The sequence below is a fragment of the Crotalus tigris genome, unplaced genomic scaffold (genome assembly GCF_016545835.1).
Source record: "Crotalus tigris isolate CLP2741 ecotype Arizona unplaced genomic scaffold, ASM1654583v1 scf7180000017710.2780689, whole genome shotgun sequence".
NCBI classification, from domain to species: Eukaryota; Metazoa; Chordata; class Lepidosauria; order Squamata; family Viperidae; genus Crotalus; species Crotalus tigris.
In genome coordinates, this window is record NW_024096582.1 from 476,036 (window position 1) to 492,722 (window position 16,687).

The window sequence follows — 16,687 nt, forward strand, 5'->3', positions numbered from 1 at the left end:
AAATTTTTCCTCCAATATATCCACTTTATCTTCTACTTCTTCAACACAAGAATCCAACTTTTCAACAACAGAAGCAAGTCCTTTTAGGGCCAGAACTATATCTCGCCTAAAATATTATTATTCTCCACTAAAATCTCCTTCACTTCTCCTCTAATTTGAGATATAATGTTTCCCATAACATCTTGCAAATCTTTTACTGTGAGTGGTTGTACAGGAGGAGAAGATGTTGTTGGACTGGTAGTATCGCCGGAGAAGAAGCCACCTTAGGTACTGTGGAAACTTGACGCTTTGAAGCCATTTTAAACAAAGGGAAAAATTTTTTTCCTTTTCCTCCTTCTTTAAAAAAAAAAAGTTCAAAGAAATCCCAAGCAAAAGTAAAAAAAATAAACAAAAGAGAGGGAAAATAACTAAACCCAAGTCTCTTTCAAAAAACCATAATAATAATAAACCAAAAAAATGAAAAAAGAAAAAGTTACAAAGTAACCAAAATCCGTTCCGTTTCCTTTCAAGCACTCAAAAAAAGCCTCATATCGCCATTTTACTTTCCCTCTCAACAAAAAAAAGGAGAAAGTAAAAATAATTCTTTAAAATTAAAGTCCAAATAAATCCCAAAAAATAAAATTCCCCGATCAGCTCTGTCCGCTTTTTTTAAAATAACTCACCAATTCTCTTTAGTCGCAGAGGTGGGAGCGGCGTCTTGCTTTGTCCCGAACGACAAGGAACAAAGACAGCTGAGAAGCGGAGATTCCCTGAACTCCATGGGAGCACTCTTTTTGCCCCCCCAAAAAACTTTTTTGGGGGTTTCAGAGGCTCTACCACTATTCAGGGTAAAACTCCCCTCCTTCCTTTAGCCCAGGAAGGAGGTTTTAAACCGCGGAACAGCTGATATCTGCTGTCCTTGGCGGTTTTAACGCTATCTCAGAAGGACGGCTAAAAAATAGCCGCCATCAACATCGCGACACCACCGGAAGTCCTAATTGATGCTTTATTAAAATTAATTAACATATAATTTTAATAAAGTAATTGATGCTTTATTAAAATTATATGTTAATTTATTGTTTCACATTCTTTTATATCACGTTCTGTTTAAATGTTGTGGGTGCAAAGGTTTCAACAAAGAGCTTGCTTTATTATGCTGTTCTTGTATTATAGTATTTATTGCAGGTATGTAAGCATTTTTTTAATATTAGGAAATCTTCATTGACAGTTTTTGCAAGGGAAGTAGCATGTCCTCCATGTATAGTAAGCTGTAAATCAATATTTTTATATTTGAATTAAGGGACAATTGCAAAGAAAGACTTTTGGTTCAAAACCTTGAAGAACTACTGGAAAAATGATTATCTCTTTTATTTAGAGATGCTATGCCATTCCTCCATCCCTGCAGAGTGAACAAATTGAAGAGAAAGGGATTATAAAAGAGTAATCAGGCATGCAATGGGGAATACACTGGGCTATTTGCCTATGGCTCATGCTGATGACTGCTAGTAATCCTTTTCTCTCCAATGAATTAATTTCCTTGTTGCTTATTATTCCAGTACCAGAGGGAACATTCCAAATAGCAGGAGAGTAATTAGGAGGGAAACAAGCTGAAGGTGTGAAACTGAGTGATCTAGCAGTTATTCCAGTGACAGGATGAATATTCCAAAAAGTGAGGGACTGGAGAATAGGAAAGTTGCAGTCACAAGATTTCCCTCTTAGCGACTGCTTTGCTTAATGACAGAACTATTGATCCCAATTGTGGTCTACAAATGAGGACTACTTGTACTTCTCTAGAACAGTAGCACTTTGGATAGTAATCTGTGCATTCACATGTACACAAGCCATTTGGAACATTCAGAAGTTAAGAATTGTTGGGTTAGAGCAGGGGTGTCAAACTGCTAGCCACGGGCCAGGTGTGTCATGTCGAAAGTGCGCCCACCCCATTGTCGGCAATGGGAAAAAAGTCACGATACGTCACGACATATCATGTGATGTTGCAAGTTTGACACCCCTAGGTTAGAGGCTCACCAGTATTACGTGTCAACATTACGTGTCAAGGCTTGGTTCTTGCCAATTCTTTTAACAGTTTTATGTTCCATAGTTAACAACTTAATTTAGTCTTGGAAATTTACTAGCAAACAATAAAGATATTTCAACACACACTAATGTAGAATCCCCAGGAGAGCCCACTATATCATCTTCACCTCAACGTTGTAATCCAGATTTCAGGATTTTATTCAGAAAAACTACACTGTGACAAGGGAGCTGAATTGCCCTTGGGCTTATGAGTGTATAACACATTAAAACCAGGTCTCTCTCTTCCACATTGGATTTATCTGATACTGAAACATTGCCAGAGATACTATGTGGGTATCCAGTGTCAATATCAAAGATAGGAGGCTCTTTAATTTGGGGAGTTCAACTCCACAAAGAATAGAAATATTTCCTTATCTTGAAGTCTAACTCCCAGAATTATTAATGATTCCATCTTGTTTGATTTTACCTTTGAATGCCTCTTCAATGTGCAATCCATTGTAACCTGGACACATGTAGAGGCACTGCCCGAACCTTTCAGGAAAGAACAGTTTTCTAAAGGCAGCGTGTACTGTGTGAGCAATGAGAAGTGAGATTTGTCTGAGGATTTTGTTGCAAAGGAAAGTCTTGCATATGTAACAGAAAATGGGTAATGTGATACCTCTTCCATTAGCCATTGAATGCCCTGGCAGCATTCCAAAATTATGAATCAGTTGAAAGATGAGGAGCATGAATGAATGAAATATTGTAGCTAGGTGCCTAAGCTTATGGATGGAGTTTATGCTTTGATTTTCATATCAAAAGCCTTGCATTTAAAAAGTTTTGATACTTAAATTTTGTACCTGAAATTAGACAATGTTTTTTAACATCAAGATCAAGTTCTATATACTGTAAATATTTTAAGTCATGCCTGAAACATGATTCATGCCTTTGTGCTATTTGAGTCTATCAAAATATTTTTGTTCTTGAATTTTTCAATCAAATTAAATGACAATATGAAATTAGATTATTTCCTTTATAAAGCAGAATTTTAATATAACTTTTTAAAATTTATATACCCCAATTATATTTTTTTCTGTAGAAGTGAATGTAAACACAAAGTTAGAAAACGGTTCTGTTCATGGCTATCAATTTTTACAAAGGTCATAACTTTTTTAAAATAGTTGGAACAAAAATTAATTTACCTCAGATTATGTAACTTTCATACATTTTGTGTTTTTACAGTGAGAGAAAAACGGAAGAGCCTCTACATAAACCATGTAAGTGAAAAAAATGATTCAGCTAAGTGGCATGTTTAAAATATACAGTAAAACATACTGATCTCTGAATCTCCATTATGTAGATTTGAAAAAAATGAACTAAATTGTACTTAAAACTTCATATGCAAGCAGTGGTTAAAGCTTGTTCCTTCCAGAGGGATTTGAAATTTAATGTTATTTGTGTCATTATATAATTGGTTTTTTACATCATCAATGTTATATAAATCATTTATATAATTATTCAGATGATATATAAAGCAATTATGTAAATTAGGTCAGTTATATAAATATGGATGTAAAACACTTACTAGTCAGAATATCAACCAAAAATGCAGTGTTTGCAATGTAACATAATTTTTATGAATATTTTATGCCTGAAAAAGAGGCATTAATTAAAGAGTCAAAATTTTGGGGCCAATAGATATGTTCATTATAATGGTCTGTAGATTTCAGGTCATGTTTTAAATACATTCAAACATTACATGGTTCTGTCTCTCCCCCCCACCCCCAGTTAAGTCATTGTTTGTTAGATGCCGTTCATTATAAATTTAATAAGTATTCTGTTACTGGTGGAGATTTTTGTGTTTTATTTTTGCCTATTGGTTGTCAGATCACAAAGGAACAAATATAAGTCCATATCAATAGGAGAATATTCAGGACCTATGGTGTTCATAGCTGGACCATTTCCACATTCCAAATGTCAATTAAAACCCCAATATGGTAATAAGATTATTTCAGTCCCTAAGATCTTTCCATCTGAGATAGTGAATCTTTCCCTTTCTGTAGTCAGTAGATTTTCTTGGGTTGGCCTTGAGTATGGCCTTCATTGCCATGGCAGCTAACCATTCCTGATCCTCTCCTAATATGGAAATTTTGTATATTGTCCTTCCCAAATAATCAGCTTATGTGAAGTTAACATCATCCCTAAAACATTCTCAGAAAAATTGGATAGAGAGATTTGTTTTGCTGATAACTATTGAACTTCAGTAGCACACAACAGCTGGCCAAAGCTGGTCCCCCCCCCGCTTGGTCAAGGTAATGAAATCCCGAGGTTTGGCTCTTCTTGGGTTGGCTTCAGTAAGACCTTCATTGCCATGGGAGCTAACCATTTATGATCCTCTCCTAATATGGAAATGTTGTATATTGACTTCCAAAATAACAGCTTGCATGATGCATCATCCCCCAAAACAATCTCAGGAAAACCGGATAGGAAGATTTGTTTTGCTGACACCATTGAACTTGAATAGTAGACAACAGCTGGTTAAAGCTGGCCATGCTGCATGGTCAAGGTAATAATATCCTGAAATTTGAATCTTCTTGAGATGGCCCTGAATAAAGGCCTTCATTCCCATGGCAGCTAATCATTCTTGATCCTTCTTCTATGGAACTGTTGCATATTGACCTTCCAAATTAACGGCTTGTGTGATCATCCCAAAACAATCTCAGGAAAATCGGATATGGACATTTATTTTGCTGATACCATTGAATTTCAATAGCACACAAGAGCTGGCCAAAGGTCGGTGTGCTCATAGTCAAGGTGATGAAATCTGAGGTTTGGATCATCTTGGGTTGGCCTTCATTGCCATGGCAGCTAACCATTCTTGATCCTTTTCTAATAAGAAGCTGGTGCATGTTGACCTTCCAAATTAATGGTTTGCATGATTATCCCCAAAACAATCTCAGGAAAATTGGATAGAGAGATTTGTTTTGCTAACACCATTGAACTTCGGTAACACATAACAGCTGGCCAAAGCTGGTTGGCCCACATGATCAAGGTAATAAAATTCTGATATTTAGAGTCTCTGAAATAATTTGATTTTAAATAAGCATTGCATGATTCTCTTCTCATATTATTTCCCTATCCTTTCTCAGTTTTTGGATCAGAATTGGGAGACTCAGGTTCAAGTCCAACTTCAGCCCTAGAAACTGACTAGATGGTTTGGGGGTCAGCCACTGTCTTTCAGTGACTTCACAGGTTGCTGTTCTGAGGAAAACTACCAGAGGGCATGCTATGTATGAGACTTCAGTCTGCTAGAAGAAAGGCAGGATAGAAATCAAATCAAATTGCAGTCAATTTAATATCCATAATTTCCCATCAAACTTTAGGCAGAATTGATAGTCTTTGAGTGTCTACATGTCATAAGTACCATCTTTCAGTCCACAGGGTGCAAAATCGATGGAACAGGGTCCATCTACATGGACAGAATTTGGATTTTAGGGTTGTTAGTATTAAACTTGTGTTAAGTTTTACAGTGAAGCTCTTTAGTTTCAGCTGAAAATAACAAAGTATTTGCTCCTTTTTGGTATCTACTTGGTCAAGGGCTACCGCACATGGCTTAAGAGCTTCCAGTGATGCATTCCTTTCAGCAGTCTGTTGCAGACAAAGCAAGTTGGTTCTGCTGGTACGATTCCAATCCTGCTATTTCTTGTTCTTTCAAATGCAACCTGCACTTTTAAAAGGAAATGTGAAAAGCATAACAGGTGCTCAATGTTTGGCACCATATAGGTGCATTGGGGGGGGAGTCCTGTTCTACTAGTGATGGAATACTATGTCATTTTTTAAATATTTTATACAGGCTTTAATTTTACTTTAAACCAGTGTTCCCCAAAGTGTGTTAAAATATATAAAGCTTGGGAGAAGAAAGTACCACTCTAAGGCTAATATAACATTCTTCCTGAAGACCACAAGAAATTGTTTCCCATTCCCTTGATTCCATTTCCCAAATTTTGATTCACAACTGTAGGTCTTTTGGCAGCTTCTTTTATCATACTCTTTTGAAGTAACATTCTCACATTGCTTAGCAAGATTTATTGAGATCAAAGAGAAGAGGTTACCAGCATTCTAACAGCTGAACTATTTCCCATGTGAAGTGAACTTATCCTCTGATTCATTACACAAGAGAATTTATTTTTTTTCTAAGAGACTTCCTGAAATCCAGTTAGAAGCAGTTTTTTTCACTGATAACAGAAGAGCTTGCAGCTGGGTGTCTACGGAGATTCTCAATCATCCAGGTCATGGTAGTCCCAAAGGTGCTTTTTCCAAAAAGCAATGGGACTTTCTTGGTTTTTTTTCTTTGAAAACATTTTGCTTATCGTCCAAGAGAACTAAATATGTTTCTGAATAAAAAGCAAAATGTTTTCAAAGAAAAAAAAAACAGGGAAGTCCAGTTGTTTTTTGGAAAAAGAACCCTACAATTTGCCGCTGGTTTAACAGAACAGAATAACAGAGTTGGAAGGGATCTTGGAGATCTTCTAGTCCAACCTCTGATCAAACAGGAAACTCTACAATTTCAAACAAATCGTTGTCCAATCTCTTCTTGAAAACCTCCAGTGATGGAGCACCCACAACTTCTGGAAGCAAGTCGCTCTGTGGATTAATTTTCTATCAGGAAATTTCTCCTTAATTCTAAGTTGGTTCTGTCCTTGATTAATTTCCCTTCATTGCTTCTTGTTTGGATGCTTTAGAGAATATGTTGACCTCCTGTTCTTTGTGGCAGCCCCCTTATATATTGGAAGATTGCTATCATATCACATCTAGTCCTTCTTTCATTAAACTAGACATACCTAATTCTTGCTGATTGATATATAGATTATGTGCCATCAAGTCTTTGTCAACTTGCTGCTGTTCTTCCTCTTCTTCTCCTTCCTACATCTTTTCCAAGCTCAGAGCCTTCTCTAGACAATTAGGTCTTTGCATAATGTGTCTGCAGGAAGGTGTACCCATAGCCGTCTTCTAAATCGTTATAAGTCATGCCATCTTTCCCCAGTCTCATGGCCCCCAGATGTATTGTGCAAATTAAGCATGAGCCAGCAGTTTAGAAAGATCTAAACATGAAATAAAGAGGAATTTACTGGACCTGGAAGTTATTAACCCTAGAGTCATAGAAGTTCCATCACTGAAGGTTTCCAGGCAAAAGGTGAACAGCAGCAGGTTGTGAATTACGGTTAGAGAATGCCTGTCTTAGGCAGGATTGAAGTAAAATAACTTCCCTATGATTGGCAGAGTAGAATGTTGGGCCCTAGGACATGTAATGGGCCCAAATTCATGTAATGATTAAGATGGCACATCACAGTAAAGGTGACATAAGCATGTCTTATTGGGTAAGCCAGAATTGATTCAGATTGCACAACCTGATAAGTCATTAAGTCATAGTTTATAGACCACAATGACTCAATTCACACACAATATGCTAAGCCTCAAATTACACTAGTGTTGTATGAATCTAAGTTCTTGTTCCTATCTTTTGTCATTATAACTTAAGTAAGCCCCCCCAAAAAAGCGCCAGATTAAAATCTTGTTCAGAATATTTCTATGATATTTTTTCACCTTCTGAATATAGGATATACAAAGATGAACCCTGTTAAGCTAGCATCATGTTGGTGAGAAAAAAGTATGATGGTTTCATATCTCCCTTTCTTTAATCTGATGGCAGAAGCCTGTGTTGTGCTGTTAAATTAAAAAGCATTAATTCCAGATTCTCATCAGCCATATGCAAGCATACAGTATATTTTCTGTTTTATCCTCCATTATGAACCCTCCATTATGTAAGAATGTACATCTTGTTTCATTCATATATAGGGGCTCTACCCAACTATTTCACTTTGAAGAATAAACTGATATATTGCAAATAATCTTTTCATTTGAACAAAGTGCAAAGAAAGAGTAACTACTGTGTAATTCTCTCTGATTTTTGCCAGGTTATGTTGACTTGAATGTATTTATGCATCTGCTAGAGATCAAGAAAAGCTATTTATTGAATTACTGTTTTTTAGGAATAAATAATGTTGGCATTATGTGACTGATACTGGTTTTTTGTATGCTTTCTTTTTTTTTTCTAGCATCCTCCTGGTCAATTGAGAAGGAAATACAGTTCCTGTTCCACCATTTTTCTGGATGACAGCACAGTCAGTCAGCCGAACCTCAAGTATACAATTAAATGGTAAGTATAGCAGCATTCCATTGTATATATACATAAAGAGATATGCATATACATACATACATTGTTTTGCATTGTTTCTGAATATTGTTTCCAACAAATAGAAAATAGAACTCCTAATATGGATTGTCCTTGCTTAATGATCATTTTTTCAGTGATCGTATGAAGTTATGACAATGCCAAATTATAACAAAGCCCATGGAGTTATAGCCATGGCAGCATGCCCATAGTCATGTGATCAAAATTCAGGTGCTTGGTAATTTACCTACACTTACAACTGCAGGGACACTTTAACTCTTCCTGTTCCTCTCCCCCCCCCCTCGTCTCTGCCCTTTGGCCATCCTAAACTCTATGACTTCTCTGTCTTCCTTGAACAAGGGTGCTCATGGCTTCTGGAAGAAGGTCTGACACGACCAGGATCTGCCTTGTGAAAAGTCGGGGACATTGTCAGTAGTGGGGGAAGAAAGTGCAGGGCAACAGGATTAGTGAAGTACAGGCATGCCAAAAGAGCAGAGATAGCAGGGAGGTAATTAGATGGGGGAGTTGAAGAGGAGGCTTCCCTTCCCTTACCAAAACTGGGGTTGGGAGAAACCAAGCCAGAAATGGCATGGGTTGGGGTGGATCCTCACACCAATCCCACTGGGTGGGATTTACTTAAGGACCAAAGTGGGGATTGCCAGCCTTTATCGTTATAAAGCGTGGTCACATGACATCACGCGTTATAACAATATTGCTTAATCATGGAAATTCTGGTCCCAGTTAGCATTGTTAATCAAGGATTACTTGTAAATGGTTGCAGAAATACTCTGAGGTTTCTCTACAGATCTGATGTAGTGGAAAAGAGTGGAGTGATTAGGATTGGGGAAAAAGTAATAAAACCACATTTTTCTCACTTTTCCTTCAGTTTCAAATATAAGTAAGGATATAGAGGGCACTAAATGTGTTGCCATACAAATCCTTATAGTTTAAATTAGAGAAGCTCTGAAACACATGCTTCTTCTTGAAAGTTTGTCTATTGTGCTAAGATTGCAGTTGAATTTTTAAAATACATAAGTTTAAAATTGGCAATTTTCTTAGGGAGACAGTATTTGGAGGTCTGTTAATGAGTTCAAACATATTTTCTTCTTGCCTTCCTTCCTGTTTGTTAATGCCACAGCTGCAAATATATTTTTGTTTTTAGTTAACAATCCCAAAACAATTTTGTGTCCTTGAATTAATCTAAGATTCTACTTTTGAGTTTGTTCTGATGCATTTTTGTCTTTTTTTTTTTAATTTTCAAATGCTGAGATACTTTTGGAACTGCTTGGTTGTTATGATAACCATTTCTTTTTATACTGCAGCTTTTGATTATTATGACTGCCTTGATAGATACAAATGTACCACCAAGGAGTAGTTCTCATCGCTTTTAGTTGTGCTTGTGTGTGGCACAAATATCACCAACAGCAGTCAATGCTTTGATAATTGGCTCAGAGTTTCAATTTTTATGTGAACGCAGATGTATTCCAGGCAAAAACTGCAAAATCAGATTAAAATTCTCTATATATTTTTATTTTGCACAATTGTGTCTCACAGTTTTCCTAACATTCAAATTTTAACATACTGCTTTAAAAAAAATGGTATGAATTTTCAGAAGGGCCACAAATATTTCTGCCAGTGATTTTTGAAATCCCATGAAAGATAAATTAGTATATAATTGGAATATGCTTCTCTCTTTATTTATATGTCATAGAATTATGATTATGATTATGAATAATATAATAATGATGATGATGAAGAAGAAGTTGGAAGGCACCTTGGAGGTCATCTAGTCCAACCCCCTGCTCAGGCAGGAAACCCTATACCATTTCGGACAAATGGCTGTCCAGTTTGTTCTTAAAAACTTCCAGTGTTGGAGCATTCACCGCTTCTGGAGGCAGGTTGTTCCACTGGTTAATTGTTCTAATTGTCAGGAAGTTTCTCCTTAGTTCTAGGTTGCTTCTCTCCTTGATTAGTTTCCACCCGTTGCTTCTTGTCCTGCCTTCAGGCGCTTTGGAAAATAGCTTGACTCCCTCTTCTTTGTGGCAGCCCCTGAGATATTGGAACACTGCTATCATGTCCCCCCTCGTCCTTCTCTTTGTTAAACTAGACATACCCAATTTCAGCAACCGTTCCTTATATGTTTTAGCCTCCAGTTCCCTAATCATCTTTGATGCTCTTCTCTGTACTCTTTCTAGAGTCTCAACATCTTTTTTATATCGTGGTGATCAAAACTGGATGCAGTATTCCAAGTGTGGCCTTATCAAGGCATTGTACAGTGGTATTAATACTTCACGTGATCTTGATTCTATCCCTCTGTTAATGCAGCCTAGCACTGTGTTGGCTTTTTTTGCAGCTGCAGCACACTGCTGGCTCATATTTAAATGATTGTCCACTAGGACTCCGAGATCCCTCTCACAGTTACTACTATTGAGAAAGATACTCCCTATACTATACCTGTGCATTTGGTTTTTCTTGCCTAAATATACTTTTTTCACCATTGAATTTCATTTTGTTACATAGCGCCCAGTGTTCAAGTCTGTCTATGATTTTCTTCTGAAAAAACCTCTACAATCATTCTTTTATGGTTATTTATTAGTTGGATATTAGAAATCTAAAAAAAATCTAGACACCTAATTGATAAGGCACTGTAGCAAATAGACATAATGAAAATCTCTTTGATTATTCAAATTGTCAATTTTCACCACACTATTTATGTAGACATATACTTTTTCTCAAAATATTAATATCTTTCCTGGTATATTTCTGTGACTGTATTGACTTGCCATTCTCACTGTTCTGACACCCAGTGGACTTTATTAAACAAAGTCCCTTATTTCATATCCTTGTTGCCTTATCTCTTTCATCCATTCAGAATTTATTCTTATATCTATTGAGTCCTTTAATTTTAGAGCTTCCTCACTTTCAGAACTTGCTGTTTTGTCATTCCTACTTCTTTAGTTTCCTGCAAAACAATCTACTATTGCTCCACTTTGTTTCTTTTGGGTCCTTTTTGCTTCATCTAAACCTACTCTGTTAGTTTTTATAATCTATTCAACTGCATTTAAGTTGCAGAGCTATAGATAAATGTGGCAACTGTTTTGCCACAGTGATGCTCCTCAAAAGTTCTTACATTTTTGATGGTCTCAATATCCTTCTCTCCTTTGAGTTCTTCCTTTAAAACTCTACTTTTTTATAGATATGATTGGCCTGAATTTTTATAGATATAATAATATAATAATAGCCTGAATTTTTATAGTTGTAATAGTTGTAATAATAGTCTGAAAAGGCTATTTATATGTAGGGGCAGGACCAGCCCCAAAGGAGGATTATCTTAGGCAATGATCACTAGTGCTCAACAATGTCAACCATCTCTGTTTTATCAGCACAACAGCTCATAAAGTCAGCTACTTAACTTCCTTGCTCCCTATGGTGTATATATTGTACTATTATCAACATCAAACTAAGATACAGTTGTTAGTTCAGTCATCTATCTATGGAATGACGAAAAGAAATATCCATTGTAAAGATTTTTTTTGTTTATTTAATCTAATTTATATAGCCACCTATCTTAAGACAAATGATTGGATGGAATAATTATTCTTGTTTTCAGGCAATAAAATGCCTTGATCTTGTCCTGTATAGCTGAATGCATTCAGTACAGATTGTTACAGATTATTATTTTCTGTTGTTGATCCTCATTCTCTCTTTTGGTAAGAAAATTGGTTGAATTTGCCCCTCAGAAATATGACTTAGTCATAAAGCTTAATACTAAGATTCATTATGTTCAATATGTATTAAGACACTAACTCTGCATTTTCTTTTACAGTGTAGCTCTTGCAATATACTACCATATCAAAAACAGGTAAGCATGAATTTGAAAATGGTTCAAATACTAATTTGTTGTTTTTTTCTCTATTTTTTAATTTCACTGCCTTATAAGATAGTTTGCAAAGCAGGGCTACTTGATGAATATTCAGTGTTATTACATATGTTGCCTTGAATATGTTGTAATCAGAACTCAAAGAGTACATACCCTTTCCACACAAGGGTGTTCTGGGTGACAAGTGATAGTCAGTGATGAAGAAAGACCCACATAATGGATCATGCCCATTTGCTTCCATAATCCCAAATCCCAGAAGAAACTAAAGAAACTGTTCTAATGGCCTCGTGGATGAAGACCTTAAAGTATAGTTGATCTATATTAAAACTCAAAGTTGATATAAAATATATTTTTTAAAAAATAAACTTTAATAACCTTCATGCTTCCTTGCATAGTTCTTATTGTGTCTTTTATTTTAAAGAATCTTAACAAAATCAGTATATAGAATACAGAGGTGTAAAGGAGATATAGTCAAGACTCTAAGCAGTAAGTTACATGGATATAACTCAAAACCAACATTCTTATCCCTTATTGCCATTCATGTAGTAAGTCTAAGATGCATAGATCTTTCCAATGTTTGGGTACTGGTGATCAGATTTGGAATGTTGACACATGCACATACAGTTGTACAAAGCTTTTAATTAGATATGTAATTTTATTTTAATGCCTTTACTATTTTTTACCTGATAATTAATTGTTGCATTGGTGGCAGAGTCCACCAAACATCAACTGAGCAAAAAACAAATTGCTCGAGGTTACCCCTTCTAGTCCATTGGGATGGCTCCTGCTGGAACACGTCCTGTTTCTTTTGTTGTTTGTCTTGGTCAGATGACCACATTTTCAACCAAACCTGTAGAGTACAACTATCCATTTAATTTATTAAAAAAATCAAATACATTGTGGAGCCTAATGGGTAGCATAGATGTTGTTTGTAGACACATTGATGCTCATAGTCACCACAGCTATAACTGGCAGCCATGGGAAAATATAGAACACTAAAATCCTTTGGTTCCCCAAGCCATTTCTATCCTTCTGTCATGAAATTATATTGATCTCTCCAGGTGATCATCACTTAGCTCATTTCAAAGGAGTACCTTTTTAAATTCATTTGAAGCCCATCTTTAAATGGAACATAATGTTACTGAACTAGCATTCATGGAGTGTGAACAGAAGATACAGTTACACTGCCTAGAATCTTCCCGTCCTTTCAAGATTCTTCTGCCCCATTTACTGCGTTATGTAGGACGGAAAATGCTACCTAAAGACCCTAATTTTGAGGACTCAGAAGAAAAGCTGGACATAAGTAGTCAACAAAGAAGACTAGTATTTTTTTAAAAAAAATAGCTGCTGTTTTCTGAATCTAATTATTGGTGTCCCAGCATGATGTGCATGTGCCCTCTACTGTTATCTTGAAAGTATTGTAACATTCCCTAATCAGTAAACATCTAGCCAATTAAGATAGATCCATCTAAGTTCAACCAAAAGTCTTAATTTATATTCTTTCTCTGGAATCATCAGCCACATGTCTATTAAAAGTTCACCAGCAGTCTATGAAGGCAACCATTGCTGCTAAGCAATTATTTTGTGTGATGGAACAAATCACTGTTTTGCGACAACTGACCCCAATAATTATATTTTAGTGATACTATTTACATTGGTATCTAATGAAAGCAATGGATGGCAGAAAGTTTAAAAGCTAGGTTTGTTTTTGATAAATTATTCTTTAAAGTGCATTCTTGTTCCTATCCTTCATCCCTCCCATCCCCTAGTTGATAGGGGAGCTATATGTAAGTAAAGTAAAATGATACATTCAGTGATGGGTCCAAGCTAGTTTAGGTTCCTAGGGATGGGTTAAAAATGGCTTTGGATTCCCAAAAAGGGGTATAGACCAATCTAAAAAAAATACCATTGAGTTGAAAGAAAGGAAAAGCTGTACTGTGTTGTCTATCCGGTCAGTAAGATGGCATTGAGACTCACTTTTTCATACCATCAAGGATTAATCTTGTTAATTTTATATTATAAATTCAAAACAACTTTCATTTTTGGAATTAAGAGATTTCACTCTTTTTCATATTTTGTGTAGAGTGAGCTTAACTAAGTGCCATACTTCTTTGCTTGACTGTGGCTGTCACATCTGGAGAGTGTAGCTCTATATGTCCTTCAAGTCTAAATAGTTTGGTATATGAGTAAGGGCTGATTCATTTTTTTCTGGCATGGCAGAAAAAGGACAAATATAGACAATCTAGTTTTCAGTATAGTCATTACTCCCCTACCAAGATGGTAGATCCTGTTAGTGTGGCTCCTTTTTACATGCCACAGGATGGGACTATGTCCTAGATTAGCCATTTTTGTAAACCTTTAATAAGTGTTTCTATCCATTTCTGTTTGTTCAGTAACATTACTATTGATTCTCTTCTTTTTTTCCCCCTTTCTAGGGACGTAAATGGAACTATGCTCCTAGATATTTTTGATGAAAATCTCCACCCCCTTTCGGTAAAGCTCAGTTACATAAGGACACTAATGAAAGTTTGGAATTCATGATATGGATTCTGCTACTTCTCCGCCCTTTACATCTGCCGCTTCTTCCCAAATTATGTGTAACATATTCTCATTTTTAATAATATTGCTTCCCCAGAAATCTGAAGTGCCACCAGATTATGACAAACATGGACCTGAACAGAAGCAAATTTATCGCTTTGTTCGCACATTGTTCAGTGCTGCTCAACTAACTGCTGAATGTGCAATTGTCACCCTGGTGAGTATACAAAAGATCATGATTGGTCCTTAAAATACAATTAATTTTAGATCATCAGTTTAAGATTTGTATTTGGAGTTAAGATCACATATCAGATTCACCTACCTATGACTTTATGTATAAAAGAGGAAAGACAAGATACATATAAATACTTACAGATACATTTAGCTTTCATATATTTTGAATATATTTAACATTTGCTTACTATTTTTCTTGTCTTTTAATTTTTAAAACTGTCTACCTCAGAGGGGCTTTGGTGGGTAGATTCAACAGTTCTTTTCTACTATCTACTGCAGACTAAAAATTTTCAGCAATCTTTCTGAGGCTCACCTGCCTTATTTCAAGCTGTCTTATTGTGATATGTATGTATGTATGTATATATGTATGTATGTATGTATGTATGTATGTATGCAATATTTGTCCTGATCTTCTCAATTAATCTCTAAGACTGAGGGTCATACTGATAAATTTTATGTTTACTCATTTTTAAGGGATTCTAGCTTTATTCTCATATACCAAGTGGCCAATTATCTTAATATAATTAAGTCATACAGTTGTGCAAAATTTGTAATTATATATGTTATTTTATTTTACTGCCTTTATTGTTTTTTCCTTGATAATTCATTGTTGCATTAAACTATTTTTGTTTTGTTTTTTATTATAAAGGCTTGTCAAAGACTGTAATAATGATATTTGAACTTATTTGATTTTGTAATATAGCATTGTAGTTCAATTCTTAAATTTCATATTTTTCCCTTCATAAAATGTAGTATTTAAATGATCCTTTCCTTTCCTTTTTTTCCCAAATGATGGTAATGATGCTATCTGGAGAAATGATTGATTTTGAAGGTTTTCAAGTTAAATAATAACTTTATTTTTAAGGAAGTTTGGTAAATATGTTATATGATTTATATAAATTATTTCCAAAATAACTTACAAGCTCAGTAATTGGTAAGCTTTTCATTTGGAGGTATATTTCATCCTTATAGCACTTCTTTAAATAAAGAGCTAGGAAAAAAGAGAGCACATTGGAATGATAGTACATGAGAAAAAGGAATGTTAAATCATTGAAACTGAATCTGCTACATCCCTTCCCACACTTGCAGTTACTATTTATGAGGGGACTTCATTTTTGTTGAGATAATTGGGGTCGCAAAAGGTTAAATCAATGGCTCCAATCTAGCTTACAGCCTGTATCTTCATGTCTTCTATTTAGTTAAAAAAAGAAAAAAACAGGTGTGCTTTCAAACTCTGTGACAAGCATTATGTCGCCTTTGGGCTTTTGCCAACATTTAACAGAGAGCTCCCTTTAATTAAAATAACAAATCTAAGCATTGATTTTCTAGATCAATTTTGATCTAGTCTGGGGCTGGATTATAACGTGAAGACCACATTTATTGTTCTGGTAGAAAAACTATTAAGAAGGGTGAATAGGAAATGCTTGCTTTTGCTTGGTGATATCATAGCAATTTTGGATAACATCAATCATACTAGACTTCTGGATCATGTTATAGAATTAAACTGGGAGACAGTATCTTGCCATGATTCTATTCCTACATTAAGGCTTCCCTTTTATTTTATTTAACTGGGAGTGTTTGTCAGAAACTATGAAACTAGATGCCCCTCCATTCTATTTCTCTTTTCCACCATCATCAAAGGTGCCAAGCTTTGAAATTGATTCTTGCTTGGACAAAATTGCAATACTAGAACTTAATCCTGAGAAGTCAAAAGGGTTGATGGTCTGGGAAGATTGTGGCCAACCAGTAGGGGCTTTTGCTACTCCAGAGTTTGGCATTTCTTCCCATGAATGAACAAGTGCCTACTT

At 35.5% G+C, this 16,687-nt stretch overlaps 1 protein-coding gene across 6 annotated transcripts in view; it reads left to right on the plus strand.

The window, feature by feature from the left end:
* Positions 1–16,687, plus strand: part of CCNY (cyclin Y) — a 110,742-nt gene that overhangs the window by 81,050 nt on the left and 13,005 nt on the right. For all 6 annotated transcript variants that reach the window (XM_039338576.1, XM_039338571.1, XM_039338572.1 and 3 more), the window contains 5 exons: positions 3,238–3,272; positions 8,112–8,212; positions 12,054–12,089; positions 14,543–14,600; positions 14,743–14,862. In XM_039338576.1, coding sequence (XP_039194510.1) covers positions 3,238–3,272; positions 8,112–8,212; positions 12,054–12,089; positions 14,543–14,600; positions 14,743–14,862 — 350 coding nt within the window. The remainder of the gene's footprint in view (positions 1–3,237; positions 3,273–8,111; positions 8,213–12,053; positions 12,090–14,542; positions 14,601–14,742; positions 14,863–16,687) is intronic.